Source organism: Neoarius graeffei, chromosome 2 (assembly GCF_027579695.1).
Source record: "Neoarius graeffei isolate fNeoGra1 chromosome 2, fNeoGra1.pri, whole genome shotgun sequence".
NCBI lineage: Eukaryota > Metazoa > Chordata > Actinopteri > Siluriformes > Ariidae > Neoarius > Neoarius graeffei.
The window spans coordinates 10,424,779-10,442,088 of NC_083570.1; the positions used below are offsets into that span (position 1 = coordinate 10,424,779).

Genomic DNA, 17,310 nt, shown 5'->3' on the forward strand with positions numbered 1-17,310 from the left:
AGAATTAAACAACGCAAAGCTTTGTAACTTTTTAAATCGGTTATACCGTATACGCTTTAGATGGGGCGTCCCACTCACGTCCTCCATTTTTCTGTCCTGTTTCAAATTTGTATCCCACAATGCCTTGCGCAAACAGGGAAAGCCCACCATGTGATGCGAATGACGTAGAGTCTTGAATTGGGTCATGGTGAAGCAGGAAAAAATAGTGGAGAATTTAGGGCTGCGTGGAGATAAATTCATTAATTGTTCTGTTTTTAGAAAGCAAATACAGTTGGAAGTCTGTGATTCAAATTCGATAGCTTTCGGTCCACTAAACAAAAATAATTGGCTGTTGGCGAAAATTCTTTTCATGACCTACGCTTGAAAAATCTCTACCTTCCAAAGGGCCTTTAATCCTGAAAATTGCCCAACACTAGGCGGCGCTATCTTCCAGCCACAGGTGAAGAAACTAGCTGGTGTTTCTCCAGAAAATAAACCGCAGCTTTAAGTCAACAAGAGGAAATGAACAGTACGTGTAGCTTGAAGACGAGTTGTGAGAAGAATCCGCTGTGAAGAATCCGGGTTCTCGAACCACTTCCGTTCAGGGTTCGCCTGCTAGGTGAAACAAACCGGCCTGCGTTTTCACCAGCTTTTACCGGAGCTGTTGTAATCAAGGATGTGCCATGAACGGAGGGCGTGTCACAGTGCACAACAGTAGTCACAAGATGGCGGTGTGCATTGAGTGATTTGACCTCCAAGCTTTTGTTCTGTTGTTGCAGATATTTGTGTCCAGTCCTTTTTTCTTTTTTTTTCCTCTCTTAAAGATGTATCCTTTTCCATTGCGTTCTCCCTTGCTGCTCTCAGCATCCTCTCCAAACTAATGACGCCCATGATGTCATCACGGTTCGCGCTGGAAGAGCCAGCTATATTTCGGTTCCAGCTGGGAACCGACTTTTCAGGTTCGGGGCCAGTTTATTTTTGGTTGAAATGCTTAGTGCATTTTAAAATTTGGTGCACGAACAAGAACAGAACCCGTAAAGAAGTGAGCGGTTCAGGCTGGCTTAATAACCAGACAGTGTTTTTGCACTTAAAGTTCAGAAACCTTTCACTAGAACAGCGTCACTTCCTCTTCATCCTGCCCTACTGCATTCAAGATGAAATACTGTACGTACAAAATCGGACAGAAAAAATAAACCGTGTGACCTCGTTATACCCCGAGAACTCGCAGCCTTTAGGTGCTGGAACAGCACCTAAAGTAACCACTTCCTTGGTATTGAGCTGTAATCTTGGCTGAACGCAGTTCCCGTGACACCTGTAACAGGTATTTACATGCAGCCTGAGATTCTTTCACTATCGGCGCAATTTGCTTTCTCAGAGCGTCAGGAACTGCTTTCCTTTCCTTTTCCAACACACTTGGATTTATTCAGTAATTCAGGAACGTTGCATATATGATTTTATTCCTTCAGCATGAAACTCCACACTCCCAATATAGTCCGGGAGCCATGGGGTCGGACCCGGAATTTTTGGTTAAAGGTTTTTTTTTTTTTTTGCTTTATCTTATAGATTTGAGGTAGCTCTTCAAGATTTAAGAGGGTGCCCGGTGATATCCCTTGGGCAATTTAATATATTAACCCTTTAATGCCCTATATGCCCAAATAATGGAAGAAAATACAAAAAAATATCAGTGTAAATACTGATATTAAATGCACCAAGTTGGCTGTATCTGATAGGTATTCACATTTTTCTCTATATTTGTCATTCAAATACATCAAATGTGGATTAATTAACCCTTTCATAACTTTTCCAAATTAGCGATTTTTATACAAGTATTACATAAACTCTACAGTTAATACAAAATAATGATCAATATCTATGTAAGAACTATACAGCATGCAAAAGAACTATATACAGCATGCACACACAGACTAATGACCAATAACTATGTAAAAGAGCTATATACAGCATGTATACACTCACACCAGTGATCCACTATGTAAAAGAACTATATACAGCATGTATACACTCACACCAGTGATCCACTATGTAAAAGAACTACAGCATGCAATAGAACTATATACAGCATGCATACACTCACACCAGTGATCCACTATGTAAAAGAACTACTGTATATACAGCATGAAATAGAAATATATACAGCATGCATATACATTCACACCAGTGATCCACTATGTAAAAGAACTATATACAGCATGCAATATAACTATATACAGCATGCATATACACTCACACCAGTGATCCACTATGTAAAACTACAGTATGCAATATATCAAGCATGCAAAATGGCATATACAGCATGCGCGCGCGCACACAAGAATAGCAAAAGATACTGATTTTCAATTAACCAAATTGGCTGTACAGTATTCACGCTTTACTGTCATTCAAATTAGTCAAACGTGTAATTGACCCTTTCGTAAATTTGCAAAATTAACAATTTTGATACAAGAACTACAGTACATAAAGCATGTACGTGCATGCATGCATGCACACGCACACACATACACATGCACACACACTAATGAGCAATAATTATGTAAAATAATTACATACAGTATGCAAACACGTACACAAAACACAAAAACTATTTAAGGAAAGAACTAAGAGTTCAGATGAAAAAAAAAACCCCTCTAAACCCTTTGCCATTGCTTAGTGTCTGTAAAAATATGCTTATGTACTGGATGCCAGCTAGTACAGAGGAGAATGTTAAGTAAACCTTACTCCCCAACGTTTTAAAAGTCGTGCTAGTCAGTGGAAGAGCAGTGTGGTTTGGAGTGGGGGTGAATCGGGGACAATGCCCTGAATTTTACTAGGGAACCAGGAACATTACTATTTCAACAGTCAATATCGTAAAAATAAGCAATGTATTAGCTTAAGGAAACCTTACTGCCCAACGTTTTAAAAGTCGTGCTAGTCAGTGGACTGGCTAGTGCACATGACTCTCAGTCCACAAGCAGTGTGGTTTGGAGTGGGGGTGAGGGTAAGGTTAACAGACTTTTGAGATGATAATCGGGGACAATGCCCTGAATTTTACTAGGGAACCAGGGACATTACTATTTCAACAGTCAATATTGTTAAAATAAGCAATCTATTAGCTTAATGTATTAGCTTAAAAAAATCAGTGACTAGCATTTACTAGGTGAGAGTTGGGTGTGCTAGCCAGTGTTGTGAAACTATGGGTCTAGTTCACTGGTGAGCAGTGAGTACATGTCACTGCTCTTTCATGATTACAGTCAAATAGTTTCTCTGCTTAGCTTATGCGTGCTGTGATCTTTTGGGGGCAGTGTGATTGACAGAGTTAGCAAGATAGCTACACAAGTTGGCTTGAATTAGCTAATTGTGTCCCTCATATGCCCCTGCAGAAGTAAACACAATGATGACAATGGAGTGTATGCCTAATAATTTAAGGCTCGCATTAACAACCAAAGTAATAGAGTAATAAAGGGCTTTTTGGTATAAGCCCCGCCCCCAATTGCATGGCCACACCCCCAACCATGGCTGGAAACCCCCCCCCCCCCCCCCAGGCCTTAAACTCATCCTATTATGTTAACAAACACAAAAATAAGTATGATATATAGACTTTGGTGAACATAAAGTGAAGAATGTCAAAATGTCAGAATTTAGGCTATGACTGCAGCACATCCAACAATAAAGGGCCAATATCCGGAATTGCCCAAGGGATATCACCGGGCACCCTCTCTTATCTTAATGAGTAGACCTTGGACAACAACAAACAGCAAAAAAAGAAAACTTTAACCGACGAAGCCAGGTTCAGCCAAATTTGGGCCTTTGGCTCCCGGACTAACTGTGTGTCATCAGCATAACAGTGGAAACTAATACCATGCTTATACCATACCCAGATATACTGTAAAGAAAAAAGCAGTGGACCTAAGACAGAACCTTGTGGAACACCAAACTTTACCTCAGCATGCATAGAAAGATCACCATATACATCAAGAAACTGATAGCGATCAGTTAAATAAGAGCTGAGCCAGGAGAGGGCCGTTCTCTTAACTCCCACAACATTTTCTAGTCTATCCAGGAAAATGGAATGATCAATAGTGTCAAAGTCTGCACTAAGGTCAAGCAACACAAGCAGCGAGACACAGTCCATATCAGATGCCAACAACAGGTCATTTACTACTTTAACCAGTGCTGTCTCTGTGCTAAGATGAGGTCTAAATCCTGACTGATACATTTCATGGTTGTTATTCCTATGTAAATATGAGCATAACTGCTGTGCCACAGCGTTTTCTAGGATCTTGGAGATAAAGGGGAGGTTTGATAATGGCCTTTCATTGGGCTGACAGGGGTCAAGGCCAGGTTTTTTAATCAGGGGGTTGATAACTGCAAGTTTAAAGGATTTGTGTATGTAGCCAATTCTAAGGAAAGAAGTGATTATTTCTAGAAGCGCTTAAATTGCTTCTGATATTATCTGTTTGAAGAGACGTGTAGGTAAGGGATCTAGTACACAAGAAGAAGATTTTGCTGTGGAAATTAATGAAATTAATTTGATTTCTCGAAGGGGAGTAAAACATTCTAATTGCTGAGCTGATACAGTTATATTGTTAACGACTGGGTTATTTAAGTTGTCTGGGCTTAAATGAATAGTTTGAATTTTTTTGTTGGATATTTTCAATTTTGTGATTGAAAAAATTCCTGAAGTTGTTGCTGCTGCATATTGCAGGTGCGTGTGTGTCTGTAGTGGTCTTTTTCTTAGTTAATTTTGCTACAGTATTAAAAAGGAATCTAGGATTATTTTTGTTATCTTCAATTAGGGTGGAGAGATACGTTGATCTTGCAGCACTAAGAGCTTTTCTATACTTCAGGAAGCTCTCCTTCCATGCTAATTTGAATACGACCAATTCTACAAGGAATATCATCTAATTGTGTAATCTCCTGCTCTCTCTCTCTCTGATATAATGTGTAAGAAACTGAGGGTGTGAGAGAGTGTCAATATGAGGCACTAATGAACTACTGGTTTAATTATGATATATAATGATTATGATTATAATAATCATTGTACCCCAGTGTTTAATACATGATAAACTTTATTGCGCAACATCTCTTTTCTTTCAGATTTCTGTTATCTGACTCTGGATCCCAACATGGCACATGGTTCCCTCCGTCTGTGTGAGAAGGACAGAGCGGTGAGACGCAGTTATAAAGAGAAGCCGTTCCCTTGTCACCCTGAGAGGTTTACCTCCATCACTCAGGTGTTGTGTAAGGACAGTGTGTGTGGACGCAGTTACTGGGAGGTGGAAAGGAGCAGTGAGGGATGTGTGTACATCTCAGTCTCATATAAAGGGACCAATAAAAAAGAGCAGCCCAGACGGACCATATTTGGGTACAACGATCAGTCGTGGAGTCTGGTGTGTTCTCTGACTCCTCTTCATTTCTATCACAACAACATTAAGACCGAGTTCGGAGTTCCGTCACCTTCCAGGATAGGAGTGTATGTGGATCACAGTGCAGGAACTCTGTCCTTCTACAGCGTCTCTGACAGGATGAAGCTCCTCCACAGAGTCCACACCACATTTACTCAGCCTCTATACGCTGGGTTTACTCTGTGGGCTCCTGAATCAGTTGTCAGGTTTTCTGATCCACAATAATGGATCATTAATGTATAGTATCCTGTACTGAGTGCTGCGGAGTTCTGGTCTGAAGGTGTTGATTAATTCCCTATAACAGCAGCTCTGACAGTAGTGCAGCTGCAAATCATTAGTGTTTCTATAGTAACAGCTCGTGTGTGTTTCTCACAAGCATTCCACCTAAAATACTCTCTTACTGCCACTCGACATGAACATGGTGGTCTCTGAAAGACTATACAGGCATCTGCCCAGGAGGTTGTGCCAGTTTTAGGGCTTGAGCAGTTTTTCGTCTCTTGTGTCTCTCATCCTTTGATTTCCGTCGATTGGATTCAAAGGTCTCAACTCCATTGCAGACCACACGCCTCCAGAGCAGTCTATCAGTTGGTGCTGTAGCCCAATCAATAATCCCACACTCTTTAAAAGTTCTTTTTAGGGCATCCTTGTATCTCTTCTTAGGAGCACCAATGCTTCTCATTCCTGTGGATCGCTGACTGAAGAAAAGCTGTTTTGGAAGTTGTTTTGCATCCATTTTAACAACATGTCCATACCACCTCAGCCTATTTTGCTGAAGCATAGCGTCGATGCTTGTTAAGGAGGCTCTATCAAGAATTGCAGCATTGGTAACACGATCATACCATTGGGCGTTCATGATGGATCGTACCGTAGGCATCTTCAGTGAAATTTCTCAAGTTGTTTTACTTGATATTGGTACGTAGTCCATGTTTTTGACCCATACAGGAGTGTTGGTATTATAGTGGTATTATAGACTCTTATTTTAGTTTTCAACTCAAGTTCGTGATGATCAAAATCATGCTTACGTAGCTTGCCAAAAGCTGTTGCTCCAGCACTGATGTTGTTATAAATTTCATGGTCAAGGGAAATATCACCTGACACATAGCTGATGAGATATTTAAAGTGTGGGACTACCTTAAGAACAGTTCCATCCACAGAAATTTCAGGTTGGGTGGTGATTGGGATGGAGGTGTCAGAGGCAGGTCGACACACAACCTCTGTTTTAGTGCAGTTCAGTGATAGCCTGAGTCTTTTGTAGGCTTCTGCAAAGGCATCTGTGATTCTCTGCAAGCCAGCTTCTGAGTATGAACAGAGTGCAGCATCATCAGCATACTGAAGTTCCACAACTGAGGCTGTAGACACCTTACTTTTAGCTTGCAAATGATGTAGGTTGTACCATTGTATTGATAAACTATCTGTACTCCATGATAAGAAGAAGAAGAACAACAACTTTATTCATCACATGTACACTTGTGAAATTCCTCTCTGCATTTAACCCATCTGAAGTAGTGAACGCACACGTGAGCAATGAGCACAAACATGTACTCAGAGCAGTGGGCAGCCGTGCTACAGCAGCCAGGGAGCAGTTAGGGGTTAGGTGCCTCGCTCAAGAGCACCTCAGCCTAAGGGCACCCCATGTTAACCTAACGACATGCCTTTGGGCTCTGGTGGAAACCAGAGCACCTGGAGAAAACCCACGCAGACTCCACACAGAAAGGCCCCCGTCAGCCGCTGGGCTCAAACCCAGAACCTTCTTGCTGTGAGGCGACAGTCAAGTCAAGTCAAGTTTATTTGTATAGCGCTTTTAACAAACATTGTCGCAAAGCAGCTTTACAGAATTTGAACGACTTAAAACATGAGCTAATTGTATCCCTAATCTATCCCCAATGAGCAAGCCTGTGGCAACGGTGGCAAGGAAAAACTCCCTCAGACTACATGAGGAAGAAACCTCGAGAGGAACCAGACTCAAAAGGGAACCCATCCTCATTTGGGCAACAACAGACAGCATGACTATAATATTAACAGTTTTAACATGAGGACAGTTTCGTTGATGTTATAATTCTTCATTGATGGAAACTTGAGTGCAAAACTGTTCATGATAACTGCAGTCCTAAAGTTAGCAAGTCAACTTTACTCCTCAGCCATAAAAGCATTACTGTAAGAGTCCAGAGCGTCTTCCAGGTATAAGTCCAGTAACAGTGCTAACCACTACACCACCGTGCTGCCCAGATAATGCAGATTCAGCTTGGCTACATGCAGGACAGCACCTGTGAAGAGAGCAAACAATGCAGTGGCTACACAGCTTTGTATTACACTATCTTTCACAGGAAAAGGTTCCAGTTCTTCATCTTCACAGAGAACATAAACAGTCATCCCATCATGGAGAAGACGAATCATTGTGATCAGTTTATCTGGGCACCAGGAATTCTCCAAAGAACCTCTCTATTCACTGAGAGCAAGAGATACTAAGAAATACTGAATAACGTAGAACTCCAGCATCATGAAGCTGAGAAATTTACTGGACTTATTGTCTTTTTTTTTAAACGAGACTAAAAAGCTGCTGTTCCATTAAACCCAGTTACAGTATGACGCACAGCAGGGACCGAATAAACCATTCATCTCATCATGAATCAATATTGTTGATTATATTTATGATAAGACAAGTTTTCAGTCTGTTCTGATGTGAGTTCAGCAAAAATATTGAAAATGGTTCATTTCTTGCAGCGTCACGTGTCTATGAGCGTCCTCTAGTGGTCAGAAATGATAAGACAAGTTTAAATTGCAGTCATTTAAATTTAATGAATAAATCACTCAATTTTTCATTTTCTGAAAATTTATAAAGAAATAAATGGCTAAAGTGAGATAAAGGAATTATTTAAAGTAAATTTGATTTTATTGTCGCCTACACATGAATGTTAAATGGTAAATGTGGCCAGAGATCGATTTCTGTACTTCAATAGAAAGTATCATGTATGTCATTTATGTTCTTTTCCCATTTTGTCCTTTCTTTCTGTCCATGAAGTGTATGCGGTGAAATCACATTTTAAAATCAGAACTCCAGATAGAATTCTATAATATGCGAATACAATCGAGTTGTTATTTGGAGGCTCAGTTTTACAGAGTAGCACCACATCACTGAAAAACAACAAAACAATAAAAACCCCAGCAGCCTTTCAACATCAATTCTGTATCTTCACTAAAAGACACACAAGAGGATTTACAGCAGGACCGTGTCTTACTACAAGCACTAAAAACTACCACATTGTGTTCATTAAGGATGGAAATAAAGCAGAAATATTTCACTGTCATCAGCACTTCAGTGTCATTTGTTCTGCTGAAATATTTTCCTCATTCTGTCAGTTTGGAATTTAGTGAGGAGTGAAAATGAATCAAAATAAATGACTTTATTACCACAAGGGGAGTCAAAACCTGATTTGATTTATTTTGCATTGTTTATTGCTAATAGAAGTCCCACTTTCTCATGAACAGATTGTTGAGATGGAAATGAAGTTGGTCGATGAATATGTTTGAGATCAGAGATCCTGAGTCGCCTCAATCAGTCATTAGACGTGTCTTTGAGAAGTAGGAGAACACTGGAGAACCAGGAGGAAACCCACACTGACACGGGTCATTTTACCTTTGGGTCATTTTAACATTGTTAACAGACTGAAATGAATCTCCTGAAAGGCAGAAGAAAGAAATCTGCTAGTAGTGTTAACACAAGACTTTATCTAATCCCAGTCAGTGCAGGGTTCAAACCCCATCCACCAGAAATATCATTAAAATCAAAGGGAAAGGCAGAGACGAGGCGAGGTCATCAACAGGAGATCTATCCAGAATAAACACAGCTCACGACCAAGGAGATTTAGTAACACACTGGAAGGGTTCACAGTTACTGTAGGATCTATATGCATTTTATTACAACAGACAGGAAATGAGTGGAGGAAGTGAAGTTATTCAAAATGTGTGTAAAGGCGCCCTCTGGTGGTCTGGAGGAGAAATCTCATCTCATTATCTCTAGCCGCTTTATCCTGTTCTACAGGGTCGCGGGCAAGCTGGAGCCTATCCCAGCTGACTACGGGCGAAAGGCTGGGTACACCCTGGACAAGTCGCCAGGTCATCACAGGGCTGACACATAGACACAGACAACCATTCACACTCACATTCACACCAACGGTCAATTTAGAGTCACCAGTTAACCTAACCTGCATGTCTTTGGGGGAAACCAGAGCACCTGGAGGAAACCCACGCGGACACGGGGAGAACATGCAAACTCCACACAGAAAGGCCCTCGCCGGCCACGGGGCTCGAACCCGGACCTTCTTGCTGTGAGGCGACAGCGCTAACCACTACACCACCGTGCCGCCCCTGGAGGAGAAATGTCCAGGTTAAATATTATTGTTCATCCACGTTTCTTTTATTTTTATTTGTGAACACACAGGTCTAAAATAATTTCACTTCAATGAGCTGTTACTATAGAAACAAGAACGTATTAGAGCAAGCCCATTAATATAAACCTGCACTACTGTCAGAGCTGCTGTTATAGAAAATTAATCAACACCTTCTGACCAATCAGAATAGACAACTGGAACAGAATTGTTTTTTTTTTTTTGCTTTATTTGATTGAAAATTAAAAGGATTTAAAAAAAAAGTTTTTCCAACAATCATGTTGAGAATCTAAATCAGGAGTCAGACCACAGACAGATCCAGTTCACAGAGACAGATTTATCATCATTATTCACACAGACAATATATGACAACATTAAAAGAGATGTTTTAGGGAGGAAAAAAAGTCAGTTGTAGGTTTACAGTGATTTTCACAAACACATATTTAAGACACTGTAGTTATTTCCCACAGATTAAATAATCTAAAAATATCCATCCAAAGTGGAGAAAAATCCCGTTGTGTATCAATACAGCGGCTTGCTGACATCCTGACCTCAGTATTAAAAGCTTCTGTCTGAAAATGAGCTCAGCACAGAAACTTCATCACTGGGGGAAACTTTATTCTCCTGTGCTCTGATCTTTTATTCTGCAAAGCTTTGATTGTAATATTTGCATGGATTAAAGCAAAAAAAAAATATTTGACTGAAAATTTACGGGGGCGTTATGGGTGGATTTCGATGAAATTCTGAGAATGGTTAACTTAGAACTGATAACTTTATTATCAATTAATTAATGGATTAATATATTCAATTTATTGTTGAGTGATTCTTCACCATTGTTTGTTTTTGAGATAAAAGCACAGACACGTATTTTCTGTGCACAGACACGATCAGTCATAGATGGACTGACCTCCGTTGAGGTGAGATTTGCTCCTGGGAAAGAAGAGGTGTGCTGAAGACCCCTAACATTGGCCTTGTGGCTGGCTTCCAGTTGATGGCGCGACAGCACTTTCTTTCTATTGCTTCCGTATATTATTTTTTTGTGGCAAACCGCACAAATGTTTAGTTTTTTTGCACCATGAACTAAATGGCTTTCCGTTTTCACCTATTTCGTACAGCCAAGCCCACCTCCACTTGTTTTTACACCTTTATCAATGGCAGACACATCAGTGCCTTCTTTCATGCAAAGCGCATCCATGCTGCCGAAACCGAAAGCAGAATGACATGCTCCTCTGTGCCGAACGTCAATATAGAAAAAAGTCTGGATCTTCGCTTAAATTAAAATTGGGGTTTGACCTTACTTTGTGTTGAATACGACTTCAAAAACAATTCAAGATTTTATTAAGAGAAATATTGTGGCCAACACAAGTGTTAAGTTACCTAAAAGATGGCGTGAAGTTGGCTGCTATCTACTTTGCGTTCGTTCTCATTTTCCTCCATCATTTCATAGGCCAGAAACAGATGTTTTGACGTAATTTAACTTAGTAGGCTATGATTATTATTTAACCGTAGTCTTCTAGACATTTTGACTGTTTGGGGCATTGAACGCTGGTGTATGATTTTCAGGGAATAAAGTTTAGCGCATGTCGGAACATCATTGCGCTCGCAGCCTCCAACTCCTCAAACGTCCTTTAAATTGTGATATAACGTAGGCTATAAGGCACGGTTCTAACATACCTTACACACTGGCCTAACGAAAATAATAATTGTTGGGGCATCTGCTGATTTGTTAGCTATAAACTTAGGTCTGGGCGGCACGGTAGTGTAGTGGTTAGCGCTGTCGCCTCACAGCAAGAAGGTCCTGGGTTCGAGCCCTGGGGCCGGCGAGGGCCTTTCTGTGTGGAGTTTGCATGTTCTCCCCGTGGGTTTCCTCCGGGTGCTCCGGTTTCCCCCACAGTCCAAAGACATGCAGGTTAGGTTAACTGGTGACTCTAAATTGATCGTAGGTGTGAATGTGAGTGTGAATGGTTGTCTGTGTCTATGTGTCAGCCCTGTGATGACCTGGCGACTTGTCCAGGGTGTACCCCGCCTTTCACCCGTAGTCAGCTGGGATAGGCTCCAGCTTGCCTGCAACCCTGTAGAACAGGATAAAGCGGCTAGAGATAATGAGATGAGATGAAATTTAGGTCTAATTACTTCTGACAGTCTGCAAGCATTGCACCGTCGGGTCTTCAAGTCTGGCTGAAGCAGAGGAGCGGGCTTTCCGGGGTTTATTTTTTCGTGTTTTTTTTTTTAACATGCTCTATTTCTATATGTCCAGGTTTGAACTAAGTCATTTTGGCAAGATTTAATTTAATACAAAACAGAAATGGTCAGACACAAGCACGCCAAGCACATGGGAATGTATTTTGCCAATTTTGACAGTGCATGTTTTTTTTAATGCCGCACTCTAGACAGCAAACGTTTAAACATGATCAAACATAGGAAATGAACGACACAAAGCATGGCTCAAAAACAAAAAAGTTAAATAAACCCTACTGATAGTTGATGGTGTTGCAACACATCAGTGTTATAACCCAATCTCTACCCAACCACCCGTCATTTTAATTCTCCTCGGATCAGCACCGACCGCACATTTGGCCTTATTTTTATCCAAATAATTTGAATAAAAATCCCAAACTCACAGATAAACCTGGATTTATAAGGTTCTATCTGCGGACCAATCATCATCCAGGCTGAATATGGGATGAACACGATATCGGCATATTTTATAATCTAAATATTAAAATGAGTGTTTTTGTGCAGCTGGATTGTGTTCTAGTGAAACAGACGACTGAGCAACAACGTGGCAACGTGCAGGAATTTTACAGAAAACACTACACACTTTTATTCTGGATCACACAATCTCACTGTAGAACCAGGAGACCAGAGCCAGAACCCAGCGTATAGAGGCTGAGTGAATGTGGTGTGGACTCTGTGGAGGAGCTTCATCGTGTCAGAGACGCTGTAGAAGGACAGAGTTCCTGCACTGTGATCCACATACACTCCTATTCTGGAGGGGGATGGAACTCTGAGATCAGTCTTAATGCTGTTGTGATAGAAATAGAGAGAAGAAGAAGAACACCGCAGACTCCAGGACTGATTGTTGAATCCAAACCCACACTCTTTACCCTGTCCTTTCCTGCTGATATCTTTATATGAGACTGATATGTACACAACATCAGCACCGCTCCACTCCACCTCCCAGTAACAGCGTCCACACACACTCTCCTTACACAACACCTGCTGCCAGTAATCAAATCTCTCTGGATGATCAGAGTAACGCTGCTCTCTCTCACTGCATCTCACCGCTCTGTTCTTCTCAGACAGAATGAGGTGACGATGCACCGTGTTGGGATCCAGAGTCAGATAACAGAAATCTAAAATAAAAGAGAAAAACAAACTGAACAATGTGAACATGAATATCCGCGCTGGGGGCGTGGTCACGAAAACAGCAGTTCGGTTGCAGTGAAAACTTCTCTCTGTAGAACCCTGTCACTCCCCCCTCCCCCCACTCTGGGCTCAAGAACATAACAAAAGGACAATAATATAACAACAACCAATCAGAATCCAGATACAACAGCCAATCAGAATTCAGATACATTCAGTTGCCAAGTAAAATTGTAACCTGTCAAAGTTCTCGAGCCCTCGTGCTGTTTTACCGTTAGATCAATCACATATCAGCTTAAACTAGCATTCTAAACCTAGTTAAAGATCCCACAGAAGAGAGCGACTCCCCCTGCCAGCCTCATGGAACTGAATAAGTTGACTTAATTAAAAAGTTTACTGTTCTATGAAAGGGTGTATTTGCATGATCATTATTATTTTACTCGTGGCATAAAATTGTCTTGAAAAGACGTCAAGAATAATATTGTTTATCGCAATAATTTCTGACACAATATATCATCCAACAAAATGTATCATCATGACAAGCCTAGCAGTGTGTGTGTGTGTGTGTGTGTGTTTTAGATTTACATTTCAGAAACTCTTCTCTGCTCTGTGATTCTCGTCCTGAAATGATCTGAACTGCTGCAGCTGTGGAGAGAAAAATAGAAACATGAGTTTGTGTAAAAGATGGAAAGAGTTTAAAGTGATCCAGTCAGTTTATTCATTTAAAATCAGTGTTTTAGTTCAAAGCGTCGGGTGAATAAAGTGTCTGCAAAAAAGAAAGCAGGAGCATCGCTAAGAAATAACACATCACTGTGTTTCTCCAGCAGGAACAGCTCCTCTTACCATGTGGAGGGATTTTGTTGAATTCCTCCTCACAGAATTCCTCGAGTCTCTTTTTCAGATCTGAGAGAGAATTCCTCACTCCATCAAATGAGAGATGTTGATGGACAGTGACGCTGGATGTGTGAAAATCTGGTTTTGGGAAGAGAGGAGACTGATGTCCAGAAGCTAAAACCTACAGAAAGCAAATGAAATGTAAAACCCACTTGTGATGTCAGACAGGGACATTTATTGTTCCCTTAATGAGAGGTGTTTTAGAGAGTGTGTGAGGAACAGCTGGCTCTGTAGATCAGACAGTGAGTGTTACCTGGATGAAATGGATGTGATCGTGTGTGTGTGAAAGCTGCTCCAGCTCAGTGACTCTCCTCTGAAGATCAGCAATCTCCTGCTCCAGTTGCTCCAGGAGTCGTTCAGCTCGACTCAGTTCAGCCTTCTCCTGATCTCTGATCAGCTCCGTCACCTCCCAGCGCTTTTTCTCCAGGGAGCTGATCAGCTCAGTAAAGATCCTCTCACTGTCCTCCACTGCTGTCTGTGCACTGAGCTGTTAGGACACACACACAAGATTTAAAGCTCATCTATCATTCCCTCTCTTACTGGGACTGTAAATGACTCGTTGTCCATGTTGTGTGTGTTTCTAGGAGCAGCTCTGTCTCTGCTCACTGCTCACCTTTATAGTGTTCACAGCCTGTTTCAGCTCCTGCACCTTCTTCTGCTTCTCCTGGATTCTCTGCTGGGATTTCATCTGCTCCTCCTTTAACTCACTCTGAGGACAAATAAAATACATTCAGCTTTTTATACAGTACGAGCGAACTGGTTCCATATTAATGTCAGTTCAAAGTACATTCATGTTTGGCTTTAAGGTTATGTACTCTGTGTGTGTGTGTGTGTGTGTGTGTGTGTGTGAGAGAGAGAGAGAAATGTTCACTAACTGATCTGGGCTGGGTTTCCCGAAAGCCTCTTAAGGCCAAGAAAGTTTTAAATTACCTCTTAAGATCCATCATCAAGCTAATGTGGTTTTCCCGAACATCGTAGCACAAGTCGTCCTTTAGTTTGCTCGGAATTTACGAGAGACCCGGAGCACTCATTCGAAACAAAGAGCGACTCGCTCGCTGCCGAATCCACAGAATGCGCATGCGGCTCTGAGGGACTCTCACAGTCAGCGGGGGAAACTGGGGTTGAATCTGCTGGTGGTGTTCAATTAGTTTTCTTGTACATTGCAAGAACATCGAGTTAATTATCAGAGGTGGACAGGAACGAAGTACATTTACTTGAGTTCTGTACTGAAGTACACTTTTTGAGTATCTGTAATTTACTTGAGTATTTTTTTGGGGGAACTTTAACTTCACTCCATTTGAAAGACAAATATCGTACTTTTTACTCCACTACATTTCTATCAAGGTCCTCGTTAGTCATTACTATGAAGCAGCTTTGAAAGCGGATGTTTTTTTCTTTTCTAAAACGTGATTGGTTTTTCCGCAGGTGACACTGAGACAGTCTATCAGTAATCACTAGGGTCATGTCACGTCCATAGACTGGATAAAATCAAGATCAATGATTTCTCCGCAGCATTATTTAACACGATCAGTTGATGGCAGAATGGAAGGAGGCGGTTCTTCTGGGGAATGCACACACCCACGGTTCTATCGCTAGAACCCATGATTCAGTTTTCTGAAAGGAATAAAGAGTCATTTTGCTTTAAATGTTTGCTTTGGTTGTCTAAAACGGAGCACATCACAGCCTACAAAAACTTGCCATCCCACCTGTGGAAGCATATTGAGGGATATAAACGTTTTATTAGCTTGCAGTGAAGTTGTCTGTGCATTTAGAGTTAGCAATAGTGTTGAAATAGCTATGCAGTCTGATTAGTCAAATGATTTTCTGTGGATTTGCCCGCCAAGTTGCCATAGTCTTGTCCATGGCTAATGTTTACACATAGCTAGTTAACTTGGACACTGTTAGTTATGTCCAATACGATTGCCTTTAGCAGCTACTAACGCCTATATCGGGGACGCGAACTGCAAAGACGCTCTTTGTCCTGTTGCTCTTTAGACTCCTTCTTACGAGTGAGTTCGGAAAAACCACGTAGAGAGACAACATTCGTTCCTTCAGAGTCTCTCAACTCTCTCTTTTGGTCTGAAGGGCAACATTATCAGGAAACCCACCCCGAACCAGATTACGACCATCACTGAAGATAAATTTAACACACTGTTCACCAGAACACAGACAATTTTAATCAGCTTTTACAGAATCCTTCTGATTGATACACACATTGAAATTAAAGTTCAAATCATATCACTGACTAAAGGACCTGTTTCTAGATGGGAAACTATAATTAAGATGATTTAATTCTGGAAAGATTTCTAGTTCTCACCTGTTTCTCAGCTCTTTCTGCTGCGGCTGTGACGGTGTCGTGACCTTTGTGATGATCCATTGTACACAAATAACAGATGCAGGTTTGATCAGTACGACAGTAGATCTCAATCAGCTTGTTATGTTCAGAGCAGATCTTCTCTTGGAGTTTTGCTGAGGCTTCAATTAATGTGTGTTTTTTCAAAGCAGGAAGTTCAAGATGAGGTTTCAGATGAGTTTCACAATAAGAAGCCAAACACATCAGACAGGACTTGACAGCTTTGTGTTTTCTCCCGGTGCAGAAATCACACTCCACATCTCCAGGTCCAGCGTAACAGCGAGCAGGAGAAGCAGCTTGGACTTCAGTCTTCTTCAGTTTCTCCACCACTTCATCCAGCATGTTGTTTCTGCGTAGAACAGGCCTTGTCGTGAAAGTGTCTCTGCACTGAGGACAGCTGTAGACGCCCTTCTGATCTTCCTGATCCCAGCAGCCATTAATACACACCTTACAGAAACTGTGACCACAGGAGATAGTCACCGGATCCTTCAGGAGATCCAGACACACTGGACACATGAACTGGTCCTGAGCTACTGAAATACTGGCCTCGGCCATTTTCCTGAAATCGCAACGAGAGAGAGAGAGATCAGTTTTGTTTTCTCTGAAATGACAAGTTACTTCCTGGTTCTGTGTGTGAAAGAGAGAGGAGGAGCACAAACACAGAGAGATCATGAGCACTCCTCTATTAACCATTTCATCTCCCTTCAGTGCAGAAATTTAACCCATGTAGCTGGACTGATTAGGATTAATTTCATGAAATACTCACAGAATGGATCTTAATTTTCTGGACTTTTCCACCTACTGACACCTCAAGCACAACTTTCAGCCTTGTTGATAAATTACAATTGTTTCACTTGAACAGCTTTTTCCTCGTGACATCTTTAAACTGATCTTCATCCCTAAAGAATGTTGGAGCCATTTTAAAAGTGAG

General features: G+C 41.2%; 1 protein-coding gene across 1 annotated transcript; it reads right to left on the reverse strand.

Moving 5' to 3' along the window:
* Positions 1-10,044: 10,044 nt before the first annotated feature.
* LOC132880492 (tripartite motif-containing protein 16-like) lies at positions 10,045-16,984 on the reverse strand. The gene is made up of 6 exons (XM_060913789.1): positions 16,344-16,984; positions 14,640-14,735; positions 14,280-14,513; positions 13,976-14,147; positions 13,718-13,777; positions 10,045-13,122 (listed from the first exon to the last, which is right to left on the reverse strand). The coding sequence occupies exons 1-6, from the start codon at positions 16,932-16,934 to the stop codon at positions 12,590-12,592; spliced, it is 1,686 nt and encodes a 561-aa protein (XP_060769772.1). The 5' UTR covers positions 16,935-16,984; the 3' UTR covers positions 10,045-12,589.
* Positions 16,985-17,310: the final 326 nt, after the last annotated feature.